Source organism: Podarcis liolepis (assembly GCF_965112155.1).
Source record: "Podarcis liolepis genome assembly, chromosome: 16".
Taxonomy (NCBI): domain Eukaryota; kingdom Metazoa; phylum Chordata; class Lepidosauria; order Squamata; family Lacertidae; genus Podarcis; species Podarcis liolepis.
In genome coordinates this window covers 38,602,079-38,620,812 of record NC_139567.1, presented here as the reverse complement: position 1 = coordinate 38,620,812, position 18,734 = coordinate 38,602,079, and the positions used below count along the sequence as shown (strand labels likewise).

General features: G+C 44.0%; 1 protein-coding gene across 2 annotated transcripts in view; it reads left to right on the top strand.

The window, feature by feature from the left end:
* Window positions 1-5,565: 5,565 nt before the first annotated feature.
* The window catches only part of AATF (apoptosis antagonizing transcription factor), a 63,440-nt gene continuing 50,271 nt past the window's right edge, over window positions 5,566-18,734 (top strand). Inside the window, exons 1-4 of one of the 2 annotated variants that reach the window (XR_014520081.1) lie at window positions 5,566-5,695; window positions 8,447-8,626; window positions 11,290-11,739; window positions 13,299-13,436. Coding sequence is in view for 1 of the 2 variants with exons in the window: in XM_083479898.1 (XP_083336024.1) it covers window positions 5,608-5,695; window positions 8,447-8,626; window positions 11,290-11,739; window positions 13,299-13,436 (856 nt within the window). In the remaining variant the exon portion in view is untranslated. The remainder of the gene's footprint in view (window positions 5,696-8,446; window positions 8,627-11,289; window positions 11,740-13,298; window positions 13,437-18,734) is intronic. The other variant, XM_083479898.1, reaches the window with a different exon arrangement.

Below are 18,734 nucleotides of genomic sequence, written 5' to 3'. Positions count from 1 at the left end.
TCCTCTTGAACCCGGGGCCATTCCCCTGTGTTGGGGATCAGACCTATATAAACCACAGACTGGAGGATGTCATCCTGTTGCCAGGTTGAAGTTAAGATTCAACGACAGCTCCAGTCAGCTTCTGTGCATGGTACAAGGAGGGCGCCATCTTGTCCTCTGCCCCAGGCAGCACGAGCCCTGCCTATTCATGCAGCATCTTCACTCAACCTTTATTTTCAGGCTGGTAGGGATGCCATGTTCTGGTTCGCCTCAGGTGCGAAAATGTCTTGGGCTGGCCCTGGGTAGCATCATGTTCTAAATGAAAGGTGAGGAACCTTTGCAAGCCTGAGGGCTGCCGCCCCTCACCTGCAAACATTTGAGGAATTCACGCCATGTCAGTGCTGGATGAGGCCAGAGGCGAGTGAGTGGAACAGCAGAGGCAACACTCGCCTTTGTACAGTCCAGCCATGTGAAAGTCATACACTTTTCCACACTATCTCTCCAACCCTCATTCAGGGGAGCAAGAGGCACAGTCAAAGTTTAATGAAACATTTCATTCAGGCGAAAGGATTTGAGGAGGAATGGCCAGAGGCATGGCCTGGGGTTGTAGCACCTGTCCTGAGGGGAGTCCTGAGGCCTACCTGGACCTGAGGTTCCCCACAACTCTTAAATGTCCTTTATCTACTCTCTTTTTCTTCCTGGACATAATTTGGCAACTCAGCATCTTTTACCAGTTTCACTTTTCAATCCGTGTTTGCCGTGTCACTTCAAAGGCAGATTGATCTGGAACTGATCAGTCCTCCTGCCCGACTTGGTGGGGCTTACTTCGGAATAAATGTGTATAAAACTCAGTGGAGGAAGAAGAGGGCAGCCCCAAGCAATGCTTCCTATTTCTTGCCCTTTACAGTGCTGTATCGTGAAAATATTAATTTATGAAGGGGGAACCCACCAAAGTACGTTTTCCTATTGTAATTGCTGTTTTCCTATATTGGGAAGAAAAGCGTTAATTTTGTGTTGTCCCTCAGATATTATGAAGCTTATGACCCACATGTTAAACCCTGAATTCGAGCACAATCCTATGTGTGTTTACTCCAGAAGTAAGCCTCTCTTCATTCAGCGGGGCTTACTCCTGTGCAAGTGAGCACAGAATAGCAACCTTAACAGCGCAATCCTATGCAAGTCTACTCGGACGTTAGGTGCAGTGGGGCTTCCTCCCAGGTTAAATGTAGCCTTAGTCTTTCAGGAGACACAGAATTATCAATTTTGAAAGTGAGGTTGCTGGAACAAGCCAACACAATTATTCTTTCAAAATATGCACACACCCATGCAGGCTTTCCATTATATATTTAGTGCTTTTTTATATTGGGAAGAAAAGCATTAATCTGGCACTCTGGGGGGTTAGAAATGCAGTTTTTACATGGGTCGATATATTGGGATGTTTTCTGGTATGGCTGAATGCTTCCATAAGTACTCATATCTGCTATTGAATTCCCAGTACATTCTGCGTATGTTTGTTGTTTGATTATATGGCGTGGGTGGGCTGCAGTTCTAACTACACTTACCAGGGAGTAAGCCACACTGAGCTCTTGGCATGCACAGGATTTTGCTTCTGAACACCTCTTCTCTTTTTATTAAAATTCATCGTATAGTATGGTCTTATATTTTGAAACCTAGGTGCCAGTCAAATATGCAAACGGAGAATCACAAGTTGGGGGACAAATTAGGCTCAGTACTTGTGGGTGCATATGATTGTTTTCAAAAAGGAATAATCAAACATTTTATGAGTGGAATAAAAACCTTTCCAGTTGATGGCCTGGCCAGTGAGTGTGATGAAGTGTAAATGGCACTATAAGCACCCACTGTGGGAACCAAATCTTTCTAATTCCATCCATGATCTATATGGGGAAAGGAATGAAAATCAATAAATCATATTGATTTGTGAAGGAATGCTTTGTCCCCTAATTTGTGAAATATTTAATGTGGTGGTGATGATGGGGGACTGGATCCTGCACGTTAGTTGGATCCTTAACTGTCCCTTTTCTTAACAGGACAACTTTTACAGATAGGCAGGGCTATCCACATGTCAGTCACTTGACATCACAATACCAGGTGACCCATCTTCCTTTGCCTGCATGGCTTGAAATCAAACCACACAGGCAAAGTGCTGATGATCAGTGCTTGCAAAGCCTGGTGCCTCTTGACCTGTCCTGCACCTGACATCAGGTGTAGCACAGGTGTACCATGGCTTGGTTGAACAACCTTGCACATCAAAGGGGGAGGCCTGGGAGGGCTAATTAGACCAGGGGGCAGTGGTTCACCACTGCCGATATAACATGTGGGAAATTTCACTTAGCCACAGCTTAAAAGTAATTTACCATATTAGATTTATAGGTTGGAAACAGCACAACTGCTTTGAGGATATTTACAATCAAGCAGTGTATAAATTTTATGAAATAAAACACAAGCATATCTTTTCCACACCTAGTGCCACTTTCTGAACCTGCAAAATACATACGCACTCAATATTAACTTTCTGTTTGTCTTTTAATCACCTAATAATTAAATGTGAGACATGCCTAACCAGACGTTAATCCCACTTAATTCAAATAAATTTACTCTCAAGTCAGTAGATTCAGGACTGCAGCCACCCTAAAATATACTGCCACAGTTGACTTCTGCAGAGGGGTATTAGTGTTAGCAAAGACAACAGAGCCATTTGTAACCTTAAGAACCAACAAACTTATGATGGCATAAGCTTTCACACACTACAGTCCCATTCATCAGATAAAACTGTTGAAGTGGATTGCTAATTATATACACAAATTATACATAATTTTATTTGTATGCTGCCTTTCCGTAATTGGGACCATGCTCAAGACTGCTTATGTTGTAAACAAAAATCTGCCCTTTTCCCTTATGGGGTATCCAGGAGCCCATATAGAGTCCTTACATAGGTTCCCTATTGGTAGGAGAACAGAGGCCAACCAGAGAATATTGAGAAGCATAGCAGCTAGTAAGTTTGATCTTTATTGATCTGTTGCAACAGGGTGCTCACCTCACACGCAGGAAAGGAGGAGGACCCAGAAAAATGGCATGCAAAGGCCTTATAAAGACTTTTGAAATTCCCATCCTGTAGATCAGGACCACCCCCAGAAACATCATACATACATCACAGAAGGGGTGTAACCTAAGACCACCCCTCAGATACATCACACCTACATCACAAAAAAGGTGGTCTAAAACAGAACATTTGAATGTTGTTTTTCTCCTGTTTATCTCCTGTCTGGCAGGTTACTTGATTGGATTTCCTGGGGAGCCTGGCCAGTCTTTTGTAGTGATAAATACTTAGTTCCTGGGCCAGGTCACAGGCTCACACCCTATTCAGATCTTAAATGTGTCCTTAAGACAGGATTTGTGAGGAAAGAGACAATGGGGAGGCTTTTCCAGTTTGACCTTGCAGAGAAAACATTTGCTCAGTTTAGGAATCAAAATGACTTCAGGTCAGTCTTCCTGTGCTGATCTATGTACGTGTGGTTATGAACATTACCATATATCTAAGACCTCAAAATTCCTATCACACTTACAACATGTAAAAAAAAAAAGATAATTATATGCATAACAAAAATAGTCAAGCAATGAATAAAACATCAAAAAGTACACAACCTGATGGAACAACTTCCACATAAATCTTAATAGGATCCAAAATAAAGATACAATTTTTAAAAAATATAAATAACAGCAGCAGTCCCACCCTAGCAAAAAACCCTGAACAAAAACCCAGCCCAATTAAATTGCGTTTTCTTGTGGTCATGGAGACTGGAGAAACTTCAGGAATTTGCATGCTGGGAATGTTGCCAACTGTGCATAGGTATCACTTCCATTGCCTGTCCCACCCATTCCCTCTCAACCCACCCACTATTGGGCAGGGAATGTCAGACCGACCGTGGCTCTCCAGGCAAAGAAGGCCTTCCCTCCCCAAGTCCCTCCTATCCAATCATTTAAAAGGCAAAGCAGCTTCAGCTGGAAGCTCTCTTATCAGCAGACCTGCATGGGATTTGGGGCTACCTATTTGTTAACTCTTTTAAGGCTGCCAACAGGGGACTCTTGATAGTCCCCCCCCAATAATATGTGTGTTTGTTGTAGGGCTTTTACACTACTGGTTTGATGCAGCTGCTAAGAGACCAAGCTATGAATCAAAAACTCAGTTGCTGGGCTCAGGCCATACACTCTTTCCCTTGGCCTCAGTTTCCCCTTCTGTGAAATGTACGTAAATGACACTCGCTTATCATCGTAAGGATTTCAGTTACACGAAGTGCTTTGGACATTTGAAACATAACACGTTATTAGAGCACAGCACGAAGATCGAGGTGGCTTAGACTGAAATCCATCCTCTCAGCTGTAAAAGTTAACACACACAGGGAAGACATATTGGCCTGTGTTCTCACAAAAGCAAGGAGTCGTCGTAATAAATGTGTTAAGCCTTCAAGGTGCCACAAGTGTCACCATGTTGCCCTCCTAAAACTACAAGACCCAGAGTGGTTTAACAATCCATTGCTCTTTCCAAGGAACTTGGAGAAATGTAGCTCGAAATGGAGGGGGGGTGTCTCCTAACATCTCTCAGCACCCAGAACTATGGCTCCCAGATTTATTTGGGGGAAGTCATGCCTGTCAAAGTGGTGCCCTAAAGCCAGCGCTGCTGTACGTCCAGATTTTCCTGGATATTACCAGGATTTCAAAGGCGGAAGTGATGTCTGGAGGGAATTTAGAGAAGGCCATGGTTTGTCCTGGATCTTCGGCAAGTAAACAAAAAAACAACAACAACAAAAGGCAATTTTTTGTGTGTGTTTTCAGTGTTTTCCAATAATAATGATAATAAAAAAAAACCTCAACAACTTCCGGTGTTTTCACTTTTTGAAATATGGCAACCCGACATAGTGCTTTAAATATATTTGTTGTGAATGTGGCCACCGCCATTATCATCACTCTCACTTTTAATGTCCATGCTCCCTTGGCGTAGGAAATCATGCTGAAGGCAACCCAGAACATGAAAATTACACAATTAACTAAAAAACATACCAAAATAATAAAAATGTAATATTAATTTATTATTTATACCCCGCCCATCTGGCTGGGTTTCCCCAGCCACTCTGGGCGGCTTCCAACAAAACATTAAAATACTCTCAAATATCAAAAGCTTCCCTAAACAGGGCTGCCTTCGGATGTCTTCTAAAAGTCAGATAGTTGTTTATTTCTTTGACATCTGATCAGTAAGGTGATAAAAGCGTCTCGTTAAGAAACATCCACCGAAATTAAACAACAAAATTTATACACCGCTTGATTGTAACCCCCCCTAAAAGATTCATCGCAAGGTCTGGCAGCCTAAATGCAAAACCACGCAGCAAAAAAATGAAATAAGAAGAAGGTTGGCAGCTGCAGTGGTACTCTGGCCATGATGAAAACCGCACTGAGAATTTGAGCGGAGGGTGCACGTGCATTTAATGTATATGCATAGCTGTGTCCGCGCGTGCAAAAATGTGCAAAGCGAGAGGCCCTCCCCTTCCCCGGGCCTTTGGGCGGCCCTTTGCTGGCTCCGCCTCCTTTTTCCGGGCGGGCGAGGAGAGGATCAAGATGGCGGCGCCCTTAGCGGAGGAGCTGGAGCGGCTGCTCAACCCGCTGCCCCGCGCCTTGCACGACCCCGAGGACGACCCCGAGGACGGTGAGCGGGTGGGGGGGGGGGGAAGCAACCGCAATGCCGGGGCGGCTTCGGGCTCCGTCTCTCTCCGAGAAGCAGGGGCCGGTGCTTGTGTGTGGACGCGTGGGTTGGAAACGGTGGTAGGAGAACCCCACGACACGTGTGTGTTTGTGTGTGCGCGCGTCGCTGGGTGGGCTTCACCAAGCGGGTGGAAATACTCCTGAACACGTGTGTGTGCGTGTCGCTGAGTGGGTTTCACCAAGCGAGTGGAAAGCCCCCTGAACACGTGTGTGTGCGTGTCGCTGATTGGGTTTCATCAAGCGAGTGGAAAGGCCCCCGGACACGTGTGTGTGCGTGTCGCTGAGTGGGTTTCACCAAGCGAGTGGAAAGGTCCCTGGATACGTGTGTGTGCGTGTCGCTGAGTGGATTTCACCAAGCGAGTGGAAAGGCTCCCGGGACACGTGTGTGTGCGTGTCGCTGAGTGGGTTTCACCAAGCGAGTGGAAAGGCCCCTGGACACGTGTGTGCAAGTATCTCTGGACACGCGTATGTGTGCGTGCGTGCATGCATGCGTGTACTTGGGTTTCAGAGAGCTAGTAAAAGTTTCCTTGGCCACGTGTGCACGTTATGTAGTGGTTGTGGGTTTTTTTTAGCAGACTAGGGGAATTGTCCTGTGTGTATGTGAGAGAGATGTTGTTTGGCGAGTTGTTAGGTGAGACCCCTCTTCCCCTCCCAGAACTACAGTTCCCATAGCTTTGAGAAAAGAGATGGATTGTTTAAGCCGCTCTGGGAATTGTAGATCTTGGAGGGGAGCAGGTGGTCTCTCTTAACAACTCTCTTAACAAACTACAGCTCCCAGAACTCCTTGCAAGAAGTTTAAGGTAGCCTCCTGTACTAGAGCTTATCGATTTAGAGGGTGAAAGTTTCTGCACGTGTCTTTTATGAAAACGTGTTTCCAGGTGTGAGGAATTCAAATCTATTACTTTTGTTATTGGACAACCTTTAGCTTGGTAAGTGTGTTTGATGAAGAAGCACATAAACTGCTTTCAGAAAACCAAAGAATTTCATTTTACATTCTGAAAATGTCAGAAAAATGCTAAATAATACTAGTACTGCTAATAGTATATGATATAACTGCAGGTACTTGGCAACCATTAAAAATTTACACGCATTTTACTTACCAAGGAAAACTACATTATATTCATTTAACCAAAATAACATTAACTGCTTTCAGTTTTAACTTGAGGATGGCCATTTGTCCATTCTAATTTTAATTTATTTGAAATAATTTTGGGATGCATTTTAATCAATTGTTTGTTTGTTTTTATGTATATTGTGTTTTTATATGATGTTAGCTGCTCTGAGCCCAGCTCTGGCAGGGAAGGGCGGAATACAAATAAAGTTTATTATTATTATTATTCTCAAATCATGTTACAACTTTTTAGCACCCCTCATTTTTGGAATTTGAAAGTTGAAAAACTCAACACACCCTACGTCTATATCCTATCCACCTGGGATCTTTAATGTTGTGTTTTTATATTGTAAACTGCCCTGTGATCCTTGGATGAAGGGCAGTGTAGAAATTTAATAAAATAAAAACAAACAATTAAAAAATGTTGCCATATAGAACCAAGAGGTTTGCAGCTGGTTCATTGAATACCAGTGACTGGTGCATAATGTAAAGGTGTTTATTGCTGAGATGGTATCTTAGTTAACATCATGGACCTGCTGTGATAATTGGCAAAGAAATTCAGAACTTGATCTCAAGAAGATCTCTCCTTAGTTAGGACTGCTTTGTTGTAGTGGGTTGATTCATTACACTACACTGCCAGGCTTGAAAGGTTTTGATTGACTAAAATAGTTGATAAAGGACCCATGCAATTAATTGAGTAACATTTCTTTAATGGGGTGACAGCTCTACTTCGTAAAACGTGTGTTTGCATCAGCCCCCAAGAGCGTAATGATGTTGCTCTTAGTAAAATAAGAGACTAGGAATGTGCCTTCCCTCCACTCCTGGGGGCAAATTTATTTGAATATTTGCAATCTATGCTTTCATAAACTATTATCAAGGTTTTTATATACAAAAATAATACAATCAATCCCTAAATATAACTGGTTGGTTCAAAAGAGAAATTCATATTGTGAAGGCCTGCCTAAACAGTATGGTCTTCAGAAGACGTCTGGAGAAAAGGCAAGGATGGTTTCTGCTATGCCTCTAGTGGCAGGGAGTTCCACAGGGCAGGGCCTGCAATGCTGTTCCCTCTCCTATCTTAACATGCTTTAGGGATATGTTGGTAGCTGATGGTGAAAACCAACCAGAGTTTCTGCTGCTGTGCATGGCAGGAATCATTTTGGCTGCATCTGAGTGAGGTCTTATTAATCCAGCATTGTGGTTTAAACAGTGGAACTCCCAAACATGTTGCAGTGAGTTCTTTGTTGCTTGTTCCTGGTATTTAGAATTCCAGGGTATCGTGCCTTGCTGCACGGGAATATCAATTTAACTATCACTGTGAATATTTGGTGGTGTATCTTTCTGCGCAGAAGCCGTCTCTGACTCTCTAGATGTTGTTGGGCTGCAACTCCCATCACCCCTGATCGTTGGGTCGCGTTGGCTGAGGAGCTATTGCAAGTTGTGATCTGGCCACATCTGAAAAGCTGCGTGTTCCCCATTCAGCCAGTGATTTCGGCAAACTTCTTGGACCACTGGAGGGGTGGAATTTCCCCCCCTTCTAACCCCCCTCATTAATCTCTTTCACCTTCTCTCCCCCTTTTGCAGCCACTGCAGCCAGGGTGGTTGACAAGTTTGACGAAGGAGATGAAGATGATGTCCTTGCACTTGGGCACATACGAAAGGGGGTCTCCTCCCACCTTTTGGATGCTGATAAGAGGTACCGTGGGAAGGCCATATCCCGCAAAGCTTTGGAGGAAGAGATGTGGGGAGACGATCAACTGTCAGGTGAGATCCTGCACCGTTCCCTTTTTTTGTGTGGGGGGGGTTTCCCCATTTCTTGTCAAGCTCTCTTAATGTTTAGGGCAGCTTTTTCCAACGTGGTGTCTTCTAGACATTTTGGACCACAACTCCCATCAGCCCCAGCCACCTACCCCAGACCCTGAAATCATCATCTGAGGCCCTTCTTCGTGGGCTCTGCTGCGAGAGGTTCAGAGGGTTGCAAGATGAGTGGGCCTTTTCTTCAGTGACTCCCTGTTTGTGGAATGCTCTCCCCAAGGTGGTTTGGCTGGCGACTCCATTCTACATCTTTAGACTCCAGTAACACTTTTAAATGCTTTTTGGGGAAGGTTCTATTTTTTAAAATATTTATTTGCATTTCTGATATAATTCTGTACCAACAGAATATGAAGAAAAGCAATGCAAAAAGATTTTCTTATTCTAGTGGTCATCCCTGTTGGCTCCGCATATTCTAACAGTTTGATATACCATTCTTGTTTTCTTGGTACCTTAACTGTTTTCCATTTTTGCCCTAGTAGCACACTGGCAGCTGTTGTCGCATATAGGCACAAATTTCTCTCTTTTTTTGGTGATTTCTGTTGTTGTTATCCCCAACAACAATGCTTCTGGGCTTTTGAAAAAAGGATTTCTTAAACATTTTAAAAAGTTCATTATTGATCATGGGGGAAAGGGGGTCATTTTGTGGGTCCGTTCCCTCATTTTTATTATGCACTTTGTGGTTGTATTCTGTATTTTTGTTCTGTGAACAGCCCTAAGATTTTTCAGATGAAGGACTGTATACAAATATAATCGATTATTATTATTATTATTAGAAGTAGTAGTAGTAATACCTTTGAATGCTAAGTATTGTGGGGTGTCTTGGTTCTGAGCATCCTGAATCAGACAGTTCACCTGCATTGGAAAAAGCATGCAGAATTAGAATGGTGGCGTTCTAGCATGCTTAAGCAGTCTTGCAGGCCGCTCTTTCTGTCCTGAGACGTCACTGTAATATTTTCATGTTGCATGGAGGTCCCAGGTTGTCAGGTTGGTGCTGGATCAGTGAGAGGGAAATTGGCAACTCTTTTTTAAAAAAAACAACAACACATTGATAGATTTCTCGGAGACTGTATCCCTGTATACAATGCCTCACTCTGCCCCCCCCCTTAATAAAGATGTACGTACGGGTGCTTGATCACCTTGTAATGCTCACCCATTATCTCATTATTTAATGGGAAAGGCTGTCAGCTAATCAATGGGTCTGATAATCGGTTCAGCTGCTGCAGGAAAGTGCAAGTTTGAGGCGTCAATCTGCCAAGGTGGGGGGAGGGGCAGGGGGAAAGCTCCATGAACTTCCTTGTCATCCCCCCACCACACCCCCATGCCTGAGCCAAAATCTTGAAAATGCACATATTGTAAAATGGGAGTTGATCTTTAAACAGGGGCCGCTAGCTATTTTTTTTTTTTTGGCAGGGGTCTGTGGGTGCATTTGCAAACGGGAGAAACTGTTGGGGGTGACAGGCACACATCCTGCAACAGATTCCATTAGCTATAACAGAACGCTTCTTTCAAGCTTAATTTCAGCGGTGGGAGGGGGCCCTGTGGGCACCAGTAAAGGTCTCTACCAGCTTATGTGCACCACATTGGTGACCTCTGCCTTTAAGGAAGCTATGGGATTGCTATAACTATTTTAACGTTCCCCTTATAGCCAAGGAATACCAGATCAACTTAGGTTGCGTACACACTTTTTATTTTTAAAGAACATGATTTATTCCCTCCTCAAAAGAATCCTGCAAATCGTGGTTTAAGGGTCTTGGGAATTGTAGCCGTGGGAGGGGGTAAACTGCAGTTCCCAGGAGTATTTTGGGGGAAGTAATGAGCTTCAATTGTTTGGTGTGTTTGTGAAGGGTGCTGGGAATTGTAGCTCTGAGGGGGTAAACTACAGTTCCCAGGATTCTTGGGGGGGGGGGTCGTGCAGTATTCCATGCACAAAACAAATACAATACCTTGTTACGCAGATGCAATAATTGCAGCATATAGAGCGCAACAGGCTGAATAGTTATGTTTGTAACAAATTTCTTTACTGGTTATTTCCTAACAGACTAATCAAGTCCAGGATGTACACCATATACAATCCTTAAGCAAGAATGTCCGTGACGTTCCAGGGACCTTTCCTTAATCACATTTGAGGACTGTGTAATATATGAACTCAAGCAAGTATGCATTAAGGATGGAAGAAATATATCTGCATCGGATTTAATTAAATAGCTTATATACCTTGCTTAAGGATTGTATATGGTGTACATCCTGGACTTGATTCGTATGTAAGGAAGTAACCAGTAAAGAAATTTGTTACAAACATTACCATCCAGCCTGTTGCGCTCTATATGTTGTAAGCATTCCATGCACACCCTCCCCGCTAAAACAAATGTAAATAAACCCTTCATTTTAGTAGCACCTTGCACCTGACACCAGGTGATTGACAGGTGCATGGCCCTGCCCACCTGTCGGATTTGCCCCACAAGACTGATCTTGATAGAGATCTGGCCCTTGGAGCCAAAATCGTTCCCAGCCCCAGATGTACATAGTTAAGCACCAGCTTTGACCTTAATGCATTGGGTGCAGTTCGTGACGGAGAAGTGTTAACAATAGTCTTTTTGTTTCGTAATTGATAGATGAGCAGACTTCAAACGTGGAAGAGGAAACGGATGAGGAGGACGAGGACCAGGATGAGGAGGATGCTACCTGCAGTGTTGCCAGCAGCCAGGAGGAGGAAGAAAAAAGGAAAGAGCTGGGGGAACTGAAGGAAGAAGCTTTCGTTTTCCAGGCTGTGGACGATTTTGCGAAATTTGCAGAGGGGATGGACGAAATGGGCAGTTCGATGGAAATGTTGGAGGAAGATGAGGAAGAAGACAGTGTCGAAGGCAGCGGAGTTGAGGAGGACAGCATGGAAGAAGGCAGCGAAGGTGGAGCGACGTCGGAGGAAAGCGCCGCAGGGAGCGAGGAGGAGGAGGAGATGGTGGCGGATGCGAGGGAGAGTAAACATCTCGGGGGGCTGTTGCCGTTCTCTAAAGACCGAGTGGCCGAAGAAGTTGCTAAAGGAAAAGCCGTGAAGAATCAAATAGGTCAGTGGGCAGCCTCTTCTCCCATGTGGCCCCCGATGAACGTGGGAAATGTTAGCAGATAGAGTTTACGTATACTCAGCAGAAAAAGTCAGATCTTAGTTCAATGCATCCTTGCTTGGAGCACACCTTCAGTTGAGAGGTATTCAGGCTGAGACTTGATATAAAATACGAACTCTTTTGTTTGTTAAAGGAAGTACAGTGGTACCTCGGGTTAGGAACTTAATTCGTTCTGGAGGTCCGTTCTTAACCTGAAACTGTTCTTAACCTGAAGCACCAGTTTAGTTAATGGGGCCTCCCACTGCCGCCGCACCGCCGGAGCACGATTTCTGTTCTTATCCTGAAGCAAAGTTCTTAACCCGAGGTACTTTTTCTGGGTTAGCGGAGTCTGTAACCTGAAGTGTATGTAACCCGAGGTACCACTGTATGTTATTATCTGCTTCTCCTCTTCTCTGGCACTGTTGTCTGGGCCAAAGTGAGAGGGGGCTGAACAAGCAATCAGCTTGTCATGGCGAAGAGGAGGGGCAGATCCTGGGCGCTCTTGCCAGTGGGATACTTGGTGGTGTGTGGGCCCCATGCTCACCTCAGTGTGCTGCCATTGCAGGGCTTTACCTGGAAGGTGCCTTAGAGATAAGGAGAGAGAGCAGGCTTTTTTGCATTTTAACCAAACCTTGAGCGTCTTGCTTTCAATGTTTAGGAAGCTAACAAGGTACTGTTTGCCATCCTTCTGGCAGGCAGTTGTGAGGGAGGCGAGGGAATACTTGGGGCTTTGATACGTCAGCCATGAACGACCATAGCTGCTAAAACAAAACACCCCTGAGTGACCACATCTGAGCGGTAGAGCATCTGCTTTGCATGCAGAAGGGCCTTGGTTCAATCCCAGGCATCTCTGTGTAGGGATGGGAGAGACTCTTGTCTCCGTGTTTGTATTTGTTTTAAAGGTAAAGGTAAAGGGACCTCTGAGCATTAGGTCCAGTCGTGACCGACTCTGCGGTTGCAGCGCTCATCTCGCTTTATTGGCCGAGGGAGCCGGCGTACAGCTTCCGGGTCATGTGGCCAGTGTGACTAACCTGCTTCTGGCGAACCAGAGCAGCGCACGGAAACGCTGTTTACCTTCCCGCCAGAGCGGTACCTATTTATCTACTTGCACTTGACATGCTTTCGAACTGCTAGGTTGGCAGGAGCAGGGACCGAGCAACGGGAGCTCACCCTGTCGGGATTCGAATCGCCGACCTTCTGACCCTAGGCTCTGTGGTTTAACCCACAGCGCCACCCGCGTCCTGTATTTGTTTTATATAGTGCTTTATAATTTAAAAAAACACAAAACCACCCAAACAAAACTCAAGCCAGTTTATGAAATAACAAAACAAGATTATCAGTACTGACAGTTCAGAACAATACTGAGCTACATTTAATTTAATAATAATAATAATAATAATAATAATAATAATAATAATAGGTGGACCAGTGGTCTGATTCAGTATAAGGCAGCTTCCTATGTTCCTATTTAATGACGGTGTTTTGTCTTTCTCTTCTCTACCCTGCTCCCCGCTTTACTAAAGCTCTGTGGGATCAGCTATTGGAAGGGCGAATTAAACTGCAGAAGGTTCTCCTGACAGCCAACCAGCTTCCCCAGCCAGATACCTTCCTGGAGTTTAAGAAAAGAGGAGGACAGGAGTTTGCCACTGCACTCAAGAACAGTAAGGATCTCTCTCCTTTCCCCAGACAAGACTGGTTTTGTGCTTGTATTTTCTGCACTTGGGCGGGGATCAAAATGTATGTTTGGAAGCTCAAGGTGTGGTTTGGATTCTCAGCTGTGGTTGGTGCAAAGTACTGTATTGGCCTGAATATAAGCCTCACTTTTTTTCCAAATTCCGACCACGAAAAGTTACAAAAAATTGCTTTTACGATATTGCTGCTGAAACAGACATACGGTAAAATGGAATGGGTGTGAGTGCCTGTGGAATTTTAAGGAAGTGGCTTATATTCGGGTATTGTCTTTTTTTCTTTTCCCTCCTTGAATTTTAAAGGTGTGGCTTATATTCGGGGGTGGCTTATATTCGGGCCAATACGGTATGTGGTTTCTTTTCTGAACCTAGCCAGGAATTGCTCCAGTCCCCACACACTAGTGTAAAAGTAATCCCCCTTTTTCCTGGTGAACCCTGGCAATTGCAGCTATGCCTGGGAATTGGGGTTCTCCTAGCAACTATTGGCACCTTTGGCAAACTATAGTTCCCAGGATTCTTTGGCAGAAGCCATGACTGTTAAAGTGGTATCAGAGTGTAGGGTGCAGATGTGGTTTTAAGTGACAGCTCACAGGATGCTAATTCATCAGCGATGAACTTTTAAGTGGTTCCTTGGTGTTTTCGCAGATCCACATCAAGCGAAGTGCTTTATAGTTCACACAGTCAGCTATAGCTTTAAACCAAGTTCCTGCTTTTCCCCTTTTTGCCTTAAAAGGCAAACTCCCACCAATACTAAACCTGACCTTTTAGTAAAACGTGTGCCATTAACGTATTTAATGAGATGCATTACAAACTGCAGCCAGCGTCGTGTTTTCATTACAAGTCCAGAAACCACGATATCATTAAAGACCTTTAACAGAAACAATGGTTGACATTTTGATATTTCCCATAAGCAAAACACTGCAATGAACATGGAGTTTAATATATAAATTCTGTAAAGAGGTGGGATTTTATATATTTTAAAAACCCTTAAAAAAGAAAGAAAGAAAAAAGCTCCCCCGGCGAGTTAAAAGAAAACCATACATGTTATTTTGCATGGCTCCTGTTATTTGCATCTTGAGCTAGAAAAGTGTCAAATATCTAGAACTAAAACAGCTTTAAAAAAAATAATTTGTTATTGGCTTATGCATGATATTTCAGATTCTAGAAATTTGGAAGCTTTTGGCATGCAAGATTGTTCTAGTCTTGCAAATGTAGGTCATACAGTACAATCCTAGTTTAATCAGAAGTAACTTCCACTTTGTTCAATAGCGCTTGCTTCCAAGTTAGTTTGGATGGGATTGTATCCTTAGATCATTTGTCTTCTAATCAGTTGAACTGATTTTTTTAACATCTAATTTTTAGCTTCCTTGAGGTGTCTTGTCTTTGCTGACACAGCAGGATAATGTTTTCTTTCTATGAAAGAGATAAATTTTAAAGTAAATAATGCATATCATGGAAAATCTCAGTGCTGGGGCATTTTCAAGATACTTAAGGAAATGTGGGCACTTGCTCCCTGATCCTCTGAAGCAGGTTTCATTGAATTCAACAATGCCTCAAAATTTGATGAAGGCTTCTGGGTAACAGAGGCTCAGGCTTATGAATACTTTGGAGGAGGAGGAGGGGCACTGTTTGGTCACCAGTTCTGCGCACACACAAGACTTGCAAGACATACGGGTTCTGTCTGGGTCATTTTACTTGCCGGTGGTCCGTTAGCACTTAAAAGTTGTCACTAGTGAGTGAGGTTGTTGGGGAAGGCCGTAGCTCAGTGGTAGAGCATCTGCTTTGCATGCAGAAGGTCACAGGTTCAATTCCCCACATCACCAGGTAGGGCTGGGAGACACTCATGCCTTAAGCCTGCCAGTCAATGTAGACAGTACAGTATAAGGCAGCATCCTAGGTTTGCTATATACCATGTTTTTCCGTGTATAAGACTAGGGGTTTTTTTTACCAAAAGATTAGGTTTAAAATTGGGGCTCGTATTATACACAGGTAGTGCTGAGGGGTGTCTTCTTAATTTGGAGCCCCCCAAAATAGGGGATGTCTTATACACGGGGGCGTCTTATACACAGAAAAATACGGTATATTTTTTTGGGGGGTACCCCTTTTGGCTCTTAAGAATATAGACATATTCCTTAAGTCAGACCATTGTTCTATCTAGCTCAGGATTGTCTGCACTGTCTGGCAGCAGCTTTCCAGGGGAGTCTTTTCCAGTCCTACCTGGAGGTGCCGGGAATTTTACCTGGGACCATTTGCATGCAAGGAAGATGCTCTTTGTCCTCAGCTATGGCCTTTCCCTCTTGAGCAGTGGATTGCGGGCACGACAAGTCCCATGCAAGTTGCATCATGGGAGGCTATTGCTTTGTGGAGTTTTAAATGGAGATAAAAAAAAGTATTTCTGAGAACTGTGGCACGGGGGGCACCTGTTTTCCTACACACACAAACACCGTTTATGTTACATCTTTTGTATCTTGGCTAAGCCACCCCAGCATGGTCTGGCTCTCCCTTGCTGCCTGTGGATCTTGGATTCTGGCGGATGATTTACTGCAAAATTGCTTATAAATTGAAGTAGAAAATGTTTTGCCGACGTGGCAGCTTTCAAGCTCTGCACCCATTTGTCACCCAGCATTTTCCCTTTGTGTATAGAGCAGGAATTAATTAGGCTGCACTGCAGGGGGGAAAAAAGTTTATGGCCATAATTTATATGGGGTGATTCTCTTTTTGTTGTTTTCTTTTAAAGGGGCAGTGTTTGTTTGTTTTTGTTTTTTAAAGACCTTTGGGAGCGGGGAGGGGATACCCACATAACACACATCCCAGCTTTACAAAAAATTGAATATGCAATACGCATTAGAACACGTATAGAGAAAATATATATTGCACAACTAAATCCTGCCCAGGAGTAGACCCATTGAAAAGAATGGACCTCTGTTAGTCAAGTCTATTTATTTCAGTCGGTCTACGCTTCCAGACGAACCTGTTTACCATGCCTTCATTCTGATTCGTTTGCCAGAAGATTAAAGGACACTGGCTAGGTAACGAGCGTTCATTCTGATTTGTTTGTGGGGAGGTTAGATGATGTTGCTCCAAAGCAAGTGACATCATCCTGCACTTTCCAAGGCATATTCCCCCCGCATCACTTCCCTTATCGCAAAAATGCCCATCTTTAAAATAAACTTTAAATTGTGTGGCCTGACTTTGCCTTTACGTGACTGATTCCCAGCTGAAAATAGCAACAGTGTGGACAACCCCAGCATTATATATATAGAGAGAGCACAATATATGTTTTGGAAAGTTACTTGTTTGTCTGTTTGCTATACATTTGGGCACCTCTTAAGACAGGAACACCAAATTTCGTGTGATGGATTCTGAGCTCAAGGAGCCTGTTTTCATCTATTTTGGGATACCATTTTTGAATCAAGATGAGTGAACGGGACCTTTCAAAAATGCACTGATTTTTATTATTTTTTGTTTCTTAGAATTCCTGAGCAATGCTGGGTATGAGGCTGCTGTTGTAATGTAATATTCAGTACATAATATTATTTGCTGCTATCATTAGACCACTTAACCACCTCCTAAAATGCTGCTGCTTTCGTTTATATCAGCAGTGGGTGTTTCAGTTTTACACTTTTGTTTGTGAAGACTGTTTTGTTCTGGCAGGCCTTTTGGGAACAGACCACTTTTAAGGAAAGAGCTTTTAATAGCACTGTCCTGTTTTTACTATCTGTGTTTTTCTCTCTGTAATTTTAATAGATTTGGTTTTCACATCCTTTTAATTCCATTATAATTTAATTAGTTTTTAAAAACTAATTTTAAAAACTATTGTCTTTTATATGTTTTTTTAGCTTTCTGTGCTTGATCGGTGTGTATTTTTTTGTGTGTGGTTTTTTTGTAAGTAGCCTTGAGTGGGGTATAAGTAATATTATTATTATTATTATTATTATCATCATCATCATCATCACCCTCTTCATCACCACCAGTACCAGTAAGTTCAGATCTTACTCAGCTCTGAAATTTGCTGGGTTGACTTAATGAACAGGGGGGGTTGCAGGGAGGGACTAAGAACGATATATATACTGTTATGTAGTATTACATTTTATATCCCGCCTTTCCTCAAAAGACGCACATTCTGTGGTGCAATGGGTCGGTGCGTCCGGCTGATAACCAGAGGATCGGTGGTTCAAGCCCACCAAGGGATGACCGTGGGCAGGATTCCTGCATTGCTGGGGGTTGGACTTGATCAGAGGTCAGCAAACTTATTGAGCAGGGGGCCGGTCCTCTGTCCCTCAGACCCGGGGGGGGGGGGCGGACTATATTTTGAGGGGGGAAATGGAACAAATTCCTATACCTCACAAATAACCCAGAGATGCATTTTAAATAAAAGGCCATATTCTACTCATGTAAAAATGCGCTGATTCCCGCACTGCTGCAGGGCAGACTTGGGAGGCGATTGGGCCGGATCCAGCCCCTGGGCCTTAGTTTGCCTACCCATGTTCTAGATCAGCCTTTCTCAACCTGTGGGTCCCCAGATGTTGTTGGACTACAGCTCCCGTCATCCCTAGCTAGCAAGGCCAGAGCTCAGCGATGATGTGAGTTGTAGTCCAACAACATCTGGGGCCCACAGTTTGAGAACCGCTGTTCTAGATGATCCTCGGGGGTCTCTTCTCACAATTCCTGACAGAGTGAGAATTTGAACCCTGGTCTCCCAGGTTCTGTTGGGACACGGGTGGTGCTGTGGGTTAAACCACAGAGCCTAGGACTTGCTGATCAGAAGGTCAGCGGTTCGAATCCCTATGACGGGGTGAACTCCCGTTGCTCGGTCCCTGCTCCTGCCACCCTAGCAGTTCGAAAGCACGTCAAGGTGCAAGTAGATAAATAGGTACCACTCTGGCGGGAAGGTAAACGGCGTTTCCATGCGCTGCTCTGGTTTGCCAGAAGCGGCTTAGTCATGCTGGCCACATGACCTGGAAGCTGTATTCTGGCTCCCTCAGCCAATAAAACGAGATGAGTGCCGCAACCCCAGAGTCGGCCACGACTGGACAGGGGTCCCTTTACCTTTTACCTCCCAGGTTCTAGGCAAATGCTTTAACCACTATGCCACACTGACTGCCTTTGTAGCTGCCTTGAAAATATTGCCAATTCATGACCAGGTTTACAGCTTGCTTTTAGTCACCTACTGTGAGTTACCATATCTCCAGTGACCCCCCCTCTCTCTCCTCCCCCCACTCCCAGAAATTTGTTTTCTCTTGCCACTGCTCTTTCAACTCCTCTCGGGAT